We start from the raw sequence: 12152 nt of genomic DNA on the forward strand, positions 1-12152 counted from the left end.
GAAGCAGTTTGTAGTGATTCAGATATTAGGTTGCAGCAGACTCATTTGGTCAGCTGCACTTCCCCCAGGATGCTGGGAGGCTCTTGTTTAACCAGCAGCTTTCCAGGACTGAAAACAAACTTTTTTTTGCTCCCTGTTGGTTAAAAATAGAAGATACATATTCTTCTTCAGAGGAGATAGAAGGATGTTATCCATAGCTATTTCCTTTTGTCCCCCAGTCCCTATACATATATTTGACCACATTCCTTAGGCATCTCTTACTCTGCACCATTCTGCCCCTTTTAATACTTGTCCTCATTCTAGCAGCAGCCATCATGGTAGGATATTTGTTCCCAATGCCTCCATTCTTGATTTTGGGCATGTGCTACCGCAGGATACTTCCCCACAAAAACAACTTTAATGATTAGATACTCTGAGTAGCCCCTAAGCCTTCTTAAATGTATAAGCTGCAATGTTACACATCTGGAGCAGTAATGCTTTTCTTACTGTAAAACTGAATCTTGAATTCAACAGAACATTTGGAATATTATTGTAGGTAAAAGTGAAACATGAGGCAGATTGCATTGGGACCTACAGACAATGTGTTTTCCTAAGACCTGATGTTCCATAAATAAGAATGGCAGGCTGAGGTCATATGTATAGAGGTTAGCTGAGGTGAAGTTGCAGTTACCAGAGCACTCAAGCTCAGGAGTGTCTAGATTAGCAAAGTAGATAGAGACAGAATACAGGCAGAAGGTGTAGGGAACACTAAGTCACTTGGCAGCCCTTGCTAAACAGTTGGCTAGCAGAAGCTGGCATTTACCTGCAAACATTCTCTTAACTGCTTTTCATGACCTGGACACTGTAGGAATTGTGATGTGCTTGCTTAAAAAGCTAACATGATTTTATGCCAGTAGTAGAAGTATAGTGTCAAAAGCAAACGTAACAACAGATGCAGTGTACTTTTCTCAGTCAGACTGCATCGAGACTGTTATTCTAGGCACTCAGTAATTCTTTAATGGAGCTTTGAAGCTGAAGTATATTTAGCTGAGGGCCATGAGGGTCAAAGGAAACCTAGAAACCATCTGATGGAAAAAAAAAAGAGTGAAGGAGCTAAAGGTGTTAAAACTCAAAAAGAAGGGGCGCCTGGGTGGCTCAGTGGGTTAAGCCGCTGCCTTCGGCTCAAGTCATGATCTCAGAGTCCTGGGATCGAGCCCCGCATCGGGCTCTCTGCTCAGCGGGGAGCCTGCTTCCTCCTCTCTCTCTGCCTGCCTCTCTGCCTGCTTGTGATCTCTCTGTCAGATAAATAAATAAAATCTTAAAAAAAAAAAAAAATCTGTTTAAAAAAAAAAAGAAAAAAGAAAAAACTCAAAAAGGAAAACGTAAGAGTTGCTTTCAAGTATTGCCAAGAATATTGATCTCTTTTGCTCCAAAGAAGAGCAGTAGATCGAAGTTTAACATACATATTTAGGGAGCGCCTGCGTGGCTCATTGGGTTAAGCCTCTGCCTTCAGCTCAGGTCATGATCTCAGAGTTCTGGGACCAAGCCCCGCATCAGGCTCTCTGCTCAGCGGAGAGCCTGCTTCCCCCTCTCTCTCTGCCTGCCTCTTGTGATCTCTCCCTGTCAATAAATAAATAAAATCTTTAAAAAAAAAAAAAAAACTATTTGTCAGTTTCTAATAAAAGTAAACCTGTATCTACTGTATCATCCATCCAGCAATTCCATTCCTAGGGACATAGCATGTATCCATAAAGAGACTTATGGATGAATCTTCATAACACCTTATTAGTAAATAGTAAAATACTAAATAATAGTAAATAGTAAATAGAATAGTAAAAATTAGCAATAATCCAAATGCCTATCAAGAGGATGGTGGATAAGTAAGTTATGGTCCATCAATACAATGGAATGCTACTCAGTAATAAAAAGATTGATACAACAACATGAATGAATCTCAGAAACATTGTGTGTGAATGAAGGTAGACACAAAAGTACATACTGAGTTATTCTATTTTTGTAAAGTTCAAGAGCATAGAAACCTAATATATGGTGCTAACAGTCAGAATGGGGGCATGATTACCTATGAGGGAACATTCTAGGGTAATGAAAGCGTGCTCTATCTTGAATTGGGTGATGGTATCATGGAGATATAGATAGATAAAGATATATATTTGTCAACTCTTCAAACTATTCACTTTGAAGAACTGTTTTACTGTATGTAAATTATACCTCAAAAAAGGGAAAAACTTAGAAATTAGAAAAGATGCAAGTTAAATCTAAAGCTTCATTCTTAGCTATTTTTAACAATAAAAGAGTTAAGTAAAGGCCTTATGCATAAGCCTAGCAACCAGCTACTGGTTTTCCATGGGAAAAAAATGTATTTCTAAAATAATAGATTTAAAAAGTGGACTTTGAGGATATAGCCTGGTTAAGCTTGCATGATGTTAAATTACACAGTACTAATACTGAATTCTCTTAAAAAGTTGAACACTAACTATATGCTTTACCCTCCCCCCCCACAACCCCTCAGCATGGTGCCTGTGTAAATGCAATGGACTTGTGGCAATTCACTCCTCTTCATGAGGCAGCTTCAAAAAACAGGGTTGAAGTATGTTCTCTTCTCCTAAGTTATGGTGCAGATCCAACACTGCTGAATTGTCATAATAAAAGTGCTATAGACTTGGCTCCCACACCGCAGTTAAAAGAAAGATTATCATGTGAGTATAAAATGATGAATGTTCAACTAAGATATTAAGATAGCAACAAACTAAAAATTTGTTCTCATTTGTTTTTAGAAATTTTTAAGTAATGGAAAATTTTCCTTACACATGGGTATCGTTCTTACTAGCATATTTAGTCATCTGGAGGTTTCTACTCATTCTACTCTTAAGATGCTATGAAAAGAAAATATATTTGTACTTGATTTTTCAAGTGAAGTTCAATGAGATTGTATGCTTTTGAAAAGAGTGAATTTGGGTTTTGTTCCTGTCTTTGGTGTGAGTTTCTTATTAATCTGCCTTGTCGTTTGTAGGATTGCTGTCTTTTAAACATGGACCCCAGATCCTAACCATCTAATATTCTTTGATATTTGGCATTTCTATGGTTTTCTGTCTGTAACTGAAGTAAATGTAGTAAGAAACAGCCACCTAGTTCAGATGTAATATTACTGTACATAAATAGGAAATTTGTATTAAATTTGTGTTAACTCTGGAACAATAAAGGAAAATGGGTGGTTTCACAAATCTGATGAATTAAAGAGAAATCTTGAGAAAATACTCTCTCATTTGTTCATCAGTAGTAGGTGGCTCTTGGAAGTACTCAGTTTTTGGCTCATCTACCACCATGATGTTAGAGCACGAACCATCTCGGAGCTCTCTGGTCTGGTAATACATTGCAATATTCCAGATTCCTACAGACCAAAATAGACCCTGAGTTGGCCATGGGCTAAATCTATGTATACATTTAGGGATGAATTATGTCATAACTGAAGGGGAAACTGATATAGCACTGTCTCTCTTCTGGGGGGTTATATTTGGAGAATATCTTTAGAGCTTCTATCTGAATAATTTTGGTAGATAATTTTGAAAATACTTTCAAAAACACTAAGTTATCTTTTATTAGGTAAGTCCCATCAATTTGATAATTCTCACGCAGATCTATATGCTTTTTTTTTTTCATCTAGATGAGTTTAAAGGCCACTCGTTGCTGCAGGCTGCACGGGAAGCTGACGTAACACGAATCAAAAAACATCTCTCTCTGGAGATGGTGAATTTTAAGCATCCTCAAACACATGAAACAGCATTGGTAATGTTTTAGATTAAAGTTTTGAAGATGCAGTAACCAAAAACATGTTGAACTAATCATAACATCCTACTTCTATTGATGATACACAGTAACATAATGTCCTCCTTCTAGTAATAGAATTGTTTTTGAAAATCTGTTTTTTAAAAAATTAATGCCTGAACATACATTTTTTAAAAAAGGTCAAACAGTACCGAAAAATAGACAACCTCACCCCCCCCCCAAAAGACAATACTGTTACTCATTTGAGTGTCCTTCCAGAAAAAAAAACTTTATTCATATACTGGTGTATGTTATGTATAGCTTTTTAATTATTGTAATTGTACATATTATTTCCTTATAAAAATTATAAATGCTTGTGATTGAGAATTTCAAACCCACTGAAAGTAATGAAAAATAATCCTGTCATCCATCTAAAAACAACTTGGTTTTCCTTCCAGTATTATAATTTTTTTCAAAATTAGTCTGAAGTCTGTATATATCCCCTCTGTACTGTGTAAATAAAGTTGCTGTGTGATTTGAGGCTACTTCCCCATTAGAGGTAATGACACTTCTGTTATGTTACTGTAACAAAGCTATAACAAAGTAGATGAAAATTGGACAGTTTGTGGAAAAGCAGTGAGAAAAGAATGAGAGCTAATAGGGATAAAGTGATGGAAGGTGGGAAGGCAATGGTGTAATCAGAGACTACATTAGAAACCAATTTTTTAGAAAGATTTTTATTTATTTATGAGACAGAGAAAGCAGGTGAGTATGAGGGGTAGAGGGTGGGGGGAGAGGCAGGCTTCCCACTGAGCAGGGAACCCAATGCAGGGCTCAGTCTCAGGATCATGACCTGAACCAAAGGCAACACTTAACCAGTTGAGCCACGCAGGTGTCCCAAATAGCAGTTTAAAAGGAACAAAATCAGTTCTCCTGTATGAATTGCAAAATGTGCTTTGGGTGAGGGAAGAGGACCCTAAATAAACCAGTGTGTTTCAGGGCAAATTTAACTCACAGTCTTAGTTACCTAATATTTTGTAGGTAATTCATTTTCTTGGTTATTGGTTAATTTTCTTTCTTATGCCAGGATGTGAACTATGTAAAGGTTATGTCAAAACTATCTATAAAACATACTAAGCCTTTTTGCTAATTTAAGTTGTAAAAAAAAAAAAAAAAAGCAAAGCTTCAGACTAATAAGAAATGCTAGTGCAAATTTAAAATCATAACATTATCAAGATGGTGCAGAGAAATTAAGAAAGACTGAGAAGAAAATTTTCTGGTCTGAAAAGCTAATACTGCATTTATCTCCCCTTAAATATTCTGCTATTAAACAACTTATTTTTGTTATTAATCTTAAAATATACTAGGAGTTAAGTATTGGTGGATAGTTGTGGTGCAGGGGCAGTGTCTTCAGGTTTCCAGAGATCATGGGCCCTGCCCCACGATGGGGCACAGAGGAGTAAAAGTGCAGTTTTGAAATGGACATGATCAAGAAATCTTGGAAATAAACCATTTCCATTCTGTGTGCTATCCTGATAGATGTCCTGGGATGATTACTCACAACATACCAAAGTAGCTATGTTTACCTGTTAGAAATGGTTTTATTGAGGGCAAAGGAATGATTTTGGTGACAGCAGCCACAACAAAGAATGAATCTGAGGCAAAGTCATGAAGATTAGATAAGCTTTATAGTTAACAATAGGTTAAAATAAGAACAGGTTTCATATGTACTGTATATTTAGATGTATAGAACAACTTAGTTTGGCAGTTATCCAGAACTTTTATCCCATGAATTCTCAAGCTTTCGATTTAACTTCGTATTTTTACATTGATCTAGTCATTCATGCATCCAGACATTTATTGAACACCTGTTGTAAATTATTATCATCCTCAATATTAGGGAGCAAAGATTTGGGACATGATCATGGAAATACATTCTAGGGTTATAACTAGCAAATCCCTACCTCCTGTCTCCTTTCCTCTTCGATATATCATAGATATAGATGCTACAGACTCCAACTTAGAGTGTATCATCTTCTCCCATTGATTTTGACAAACAGGTTATCCAAGCTCCTTATTCTGTTTGAGCAGCTAGTTGAGAAGGAAGTAAATACTGATCTTGTCAGCTGTTTGACCTGTGCTGTTACGAGGCAGCATCTAGAGCTGATGAATGTCTTACTACTTGATGTGAAAAAACTCCAACCTTAGGAGTGTTTTATTAATTAAACTTTTAAAAAGAACATAGACACCATGCTATGTGGGAATAGCATTTAAAGGAGTGTTCATGATGTTAATTTAAATTTTCATTACATCAGTAGTGGCTTTTTCAAAGATACAGGGCAACTATAAAACTTGATCAGAATATTTAGTTAACATATCTGGTAAATAGGATTTGCAGGCTGGGCCAGAATTTGGTAATTGTTGTACATTCCATCCAGTAGAAAGTCTTTGAGTAGCAAAGTCAGGTCAAAAAAAACAAAGAGGTTAAATAACTTCTTAGTTCTTGATTAGAAACACAAATGTTCTTAAGTAAAAATTAGTTACGTATAGTCTTTGATTAATGCTGCAATTTAAATTATCTAGCATTGTGCTGCCGCATCTCCATACCCCAAAAGAAAGCAAATATGTGAACTGTTGCTAAGAAAAGGAGCAAACATCAATGAAAAGACTAAAGAGTAAGTCTACTTTTAGTAATTAAAAAATGAAACTTTTTTTTTTTTTTTTTGGAAAATACATTGATTGGCTGACTTTCTACTTTTTCATTTTAAGATTCTTGACTCCTCTCCACGTGGCATCTGAGAAAGCTCATAATGATGTTGTCGAAGTAGTGGTGAAACATGAAGCAAAGGTATACTTCCTTTTTGGTAATCTTTGGTAATCCAATGAGTTATTTTCTGTTCAGATGAAACTCCTGGCTTCCTAAACTGCTTACTCATAAGTATTACTTTTTCTTCTTAACTTTTACTTAAAAATAGTCTAGCAGATACTTTTCTTTATCTGATTTTTTGCTAGAAAGCCTAAGGAAGGATTTACTCCAAAAAAAAAAAAAAAAAATGCTTCCTATATATCCTTCCTTCTCCATTTCTTTTACCCACACCCCACCAGTCAAGTTATCCTTAAGTTCTTTTTCTAACAGAATACTCTTCAGAATATCCTCAGCTAGAGACACACTGATTATGACCAATCATCTCCAATCTTCTCTCACTCATATCTTCTGTTCCTTGGCTACTGTGGTAACTCTTGTTGTTTACCTCGGCCACAGTCTTTCTTATTCTGTTATTTCTATGACTAAACCAAAGGACTTGGAACAGAAGGAAATAAATTATTTAAATAATTTGACTGAAAACAGTTCCCCATACTGTGAAGTCAGTGTTCTTTAGTTGGCATTTGTACAAAGCATTTTATTCTTGGAATAATTATGTTTTGTTTTTTTCCTAAGATTTTATTTATTTATTTGACAAACAGAGATCACAAGTAGGCAGAGAGGCAGGCAGAGAGCGAGGAAGGGAAGCAGGCTCTCTGCAGAGCAGAGAGCCCAATGCAGGGCTTGATCCCAGGACCTTGGGATCATGACCTGAGCTGAAGGCAGAGGCTTTAACCCACTGAGCCACCCAGCAGCCCCGAATTGTGTTTTCATCAGGCTAGAAGTCATCATTTCTTACCCAGGAACTTTTTGAAAAATACCACTCAGTAAAAAATACACATGGCATCCCACATTGGAAGAGATGACAGTCACCAAATTCAACAGTTCTCACAGTTTTTAGCTACGAATCCTTGCCTTTTCCAAACAAAATCTTTAGTAGAATTCATTATGTAATAAAGAATGGAGCTGCTGTGAATGAAGGGAAAAGAAAGGAGTAAGACCCTTAGCCCATGGGTGACACCAAGGCTCTTCCCTAAATGTGCTTTGCAGAATAGTTTTCTGATCTGTCCTTCCTTGGTATGCCACTCAAGGAAGCACTTAGAATTCTTTCTACAGCTTTTTCTGTGTTTCCTTTCAGTGTCCTAATTTCTTTTTGATACGGGGGGATTTCTTGATAATGTGTAATCTCAATCTTTCCTATTGTAAATTATTGAATAAAATAAAGTTTATTCTGCTCGACTGCTTGGCCTATCTTGTCTGTCTGTTCTATAACTTTTCACTGATTGCTTTTCTCATACATGTGGTACATTACTAGAATATCTGAATACATATTAAATGTGAGTCGTGAAACTCCCTCAGATAGTCCTGACTAGTGGGGCCAACCATTCAGGTTTGTCCAGGAACAGAGGGACTTCCAGAAACACAGAACTATTAGTACTAAAACCAGGAAAGTCCCAGGCAAACCAGAAGAAGTTTGTCACCCTGATCTTAACACAAAGTGGTACCCAAATAAAGTTTTCAAATGGATGTATTTCACATTTCAGTGAGTTTTGGTATGTGAATAAGTAGATTAATTGTTCTCATCGTTTTAAATCCGTTTTCAAGTTCCATAAGCATGGAGATAAGCAATTTATAATCCAGTTTTGGTTTCTCTGAGAAAGTCTTACTACATTCCTGTTCAAATATTCTCCAGTTCCATGAATATGAATTGGACTATGTCTCAGATTACACTGGTGGACACAGGGTTGATTACTGAGGAACTTGATTTTTCACTTATGTTTTAAAAAATTATTTACCTGGTGGGGAAGGGTGCAGGTGAAGATGAGATGGGGGAGTTAACATTTTACTATTTTTTTTAAAGATTTTATTTATTTATTTGAGAGAGAGAAAAAAACAGACAGACGGTGAGAGAGCATGAGAGGGGAGGTCAGAGGGAGAAACAGACTTTCCATGGAGCTGAGAGCCTAATGTGGGGCTCGATCCCAGGACTCCCAGATCATGACGAGCTGAAGGCAGTCGCTTAGCCAACTGAGCTACCCAGGGACCCTTCTTTTTACTGTATTTTATTACACATCCATCAGTTTCTCCTTTATCAACCCATAAATGTATACATACATGTTATACATTTGCAAATTGCTATACACTTCTCCTTAAATATTTCCATGTAAGCATCATCTAGAGGTCAGAATTTATTTACAAGTTTTTTGGGAGTGCAGAACTTATATGCAGTGAAATGCACAAATCTTAAATGTACATGTCCTGAAGTTTGCCTAATGTATACACGTGTGTTACCAAAACTCATCAACGTATAGAAGTTACAGAAGGACCCCATCCAAGGCAATCGCCACCCCTAGATGCAACAGCCATTTCATTTATTTCCTGTGTAGATTAATTTGCCTGTTCTAGGCCTTCATGTCTATGAAACTGTACAATGCATACTCTTCTGTAAGGCTTTCTTCTCTGTATATTTTGGAGATTCGTCCATGTACCAATCATTTGTTCCTTTTTATTGCTCAAAAGTATTTTGTTGTGTGTGTAGACCATGATGTATTTATCTATATGGATTATATTTTACATGATAAAAATCGGAGATTAAGCCAGTAGGAATAAATGTTTTAATGCTAATTTAGTCTCCGGCTTTGTTACTGTTGCCTGTCTTGGGGTTAGTCTCCACATTTCTGGACCTTAGAGATCCATAAAAACATGGATTAAACTTTCTTACGCAATGTCTACCTCTAAATGCAATAAATATACTAATACTGTAATGCCAAACACAACTGTTACTCAGCATTTCCTGCTTTTAACTCAAAAAAGGATCTCTTCTGATACCAGTCTTCATGAGCTTGTGAATTTATGTTCTAGATTGAAGCAAAAACACTTGTTTTGGCACTGGAAAATAGACTTCATGAGAAAATAATTGGGATTTTTAAATGAGTAGCAAGCATTAAATACATGATTAGATGGTTTTACATTTTGAGGTAACAGGCTAATTTTAGCTTTTTCTGCATTATAAAGGTGAATGCTCTGGATAACCTCGGTCAGACTTCTCTGCACAGAGCTGCACACTGTGGTCATCTGCAAACCTGCCGCCTACTCCTGAGCTATGGGTGTGATCCCAGCATCATATCCCTTCAGGGCTTTACTGCCTTACAGATGGGAAATGAAAACGTGCAGCAGCTTCTTCAAGGTAGTCAATGCTTTCATGAAGTCAGCTTTTCAGAATTAACCTTTCAGTTTTTTTCACACAGGGGTGCCTGGCCGGCTCAGCCAGAAGAGCATGCAACTCTTGATTTCAGGGTGGTGAGTTTGAGCCTCACTTTGGGTGTAGAGATGCTTAAATACATAAAACTTCAAAAATAAAAATAAATTTTGTCACATACTATGTAGAAGTTGGTAATAAAAAGAAAATGTGGAGTATTTGGATATTCTTAATTCATTATACTCAGTGTTCCAAATGTCATTAAGTCTTACTGTGATTTTGTTCCAGAAGCATTATCTGCTCAATTTCTCTTAATAGCTGGCTCTTAAGTTTGTATCTAGAAAGTGTTTAAGATGTTATAGTTGCTATTTTGTTTTTAAGACAGGAAAACATAAAAAGGTAGGTATCTGAGTTGAGCATCCATAATGATAAGTAATACTCGATAAAGACTGGCCCTGCCTCTTCACGGTTTCTTTAGGTCCTTTATATTATGAGGCATGTAGAGTTTTTGTACAAGGTAATCCACTATTTGACTTACTAAAACATTTAACTATTGAATACGTGCATATTTATTATATTTTTAAAGATTTTAGATCAAGTATCTGTACATTTTGCATAGGTTATACATTTCACCCTAGAAATCTGGTTTAATTTTAAAGTGACTTTGACACCTGAAAGCTCAAATGAGAAGAAATACAACAGATCAAGCCTCTTGTATCTTTAAGTCATCTTTGATGGTCATTATGCCTATGATCTAGAAACTACCTTTTGAGAAAAACACTGAATAGGTGAAAGCAGGTTGACAAAACAACCTGGAAACTGCCAAAACTGAACTAAACTACAAGACTCAGGATTCCCTTTAGTTCCTCATATACTGCACATTTGTTTCAGTGTCAGTTTTGGGATTTCAGTGTTAATCCTATTCAGTTGCCTTGTGATGGACATTTACTAGTTTGTGCTAAGTGTGATTTCTTACCTTTCCTGCTAGTTTTTTGTGGGGTTTTTTTTTAAGATTTTATTTATTTATTTGATAGAGCACAAGCAGGGGGAGCAGCAGAGGGAGAGGGAGAAGCAGGCTCTCCACTGAGCAGAGCCCAAAACAGGACTTGATCCCAGGACCCTGGGATTGTGACCTGAGCTGAAGGCAGACTCTTAACCGACTGAGCCACCCAAGCATCCCCTCCACCTAGTTTCTTAGAGTAAATTGTCGAAGTAGAATTTCCAGGTCAACGGATAACATGTAATTGTTAAATCATCTTTTAGAAAGGTTGTTAAGTACCATTTTATACTCCTGCTAACAGCATATGACAAGACCTGTTTGTCAGAACTGGGTATTCTGATTTCTTAATCTTTTCGTTGGGTGAATGTATATGTATGAACTTGAGAAGTAATAGATGCCTTTTTTTTTTTTAAACATGAAGTATAGAAATACTGTCCGTGTAGCTCCCCCATTTCCTCTTTGGCCACTAATGGATGCAAAAGAAAAACCCAGGATCTCATTATTTTAATTTGCATTTTTAAGATACATGTTGCAGTATTTTTTCCATTTTTTATTTGCCTTATAACTTTGTTTAATGTTATGTTATTGCCTGACATATTCTTCCAAATCAGTATTGGTTCTGCCTTCAGTGTACTTACTCTGAGATGCTTTTTTATTCCAAGTATATAAAAATACTCACTTACATTTTCTTTTAGTATTTTTAAATTTTAATTTTTTTACCCTTAAGTCTTTAATCCATTGGAGTTTATTTTGTTCCAAGATACAAAGGTACATGTTTTCTTCCTTTCCTGTGAAATTTTAAATGAGCTATGAAACAGAATTTCAGACCTGAAAATGACTTTAGTTATCTTCTAGTCCATCTTTTCTCTTTTTAGAACTGAAAAAATCTGAGGCCCCTTGACCCAGTTCACATAGCTAGTTAAGGGCAGAACCATGGTTAGGTCTCTAGCTGTTGGTCTCCTAATTTAAAGCTTTTCCACCGTCCAGTGGCCTTGGTTGTAGTACATGCCAATTTGAGAAGTAATGGATCCTTTTTTTTTTCTTTCATCTGTTTCATATTCCATTATACTGTTTTAATCATATTTATTATTCACATTTCCATACATTTTGTTTATTTATATGTATATACATGAAATGTTTCCTCCCAGAAAAAAAACTTTTTGTCTCACAAAAATTTTTAACAGTCTTTCTGGTTTTCCTCTACTACCATGGAGATTTACTATATAATCTACCAAACTATAAGAGAACTTTACTTTAAGATAAGATGCCTCTCTTAAAGCTTAGTCCTGCCTTCTCTATGGGAGTTTTAATCACTCTTTCCTTCTCTC

General features: G+C 36.2%; 1 protein-coding gene across 1 annotated transcript in view; it reads left to right on the plus strand.

Moving 5' to 3' along the window:
* The window catches only part of TNKS2 (tankyrase 2), a 70109-nt gene that overhangs the window by 24227 nt on the left and 33730 nt on the right, over nt 1–12152 (plus strand). Inside the window, exons 8-12 of the mRNA XM_047701846.1 lie at nt 2510–2696; nt 3662–3783; nt 6346–6437; nt 6532–6610; nt 9641–9812. Coding sequence (XP_047557802.1) covers nt 2510–2696; nt 3662–3783; nt 6346–6437; nt 6532–6610; nt 9641–9812 — 652 coding nt within the window. The remainder of the gene's footprint in view (nt 1–2509; nt 2697–3661; nt 3784–6345; nt 6438–6531; nt 6611–9640; nt 9813–12152) is intronic.

This window comes from Lutra lutra, chromosome 14 (genome assembly GCF_902655055.1).
Source record: "Lutra lutra chromosome 14, mLutLut1.2, whole genome shotgun sequence".
In the NCBI taxonomy this organism is placed as follows: domain Eukaryota; kingdom Metazoa; phylum Chordata; class Mammalia; order Carnivora; family Mustelidae; genus Lutra; species Lutra lutra.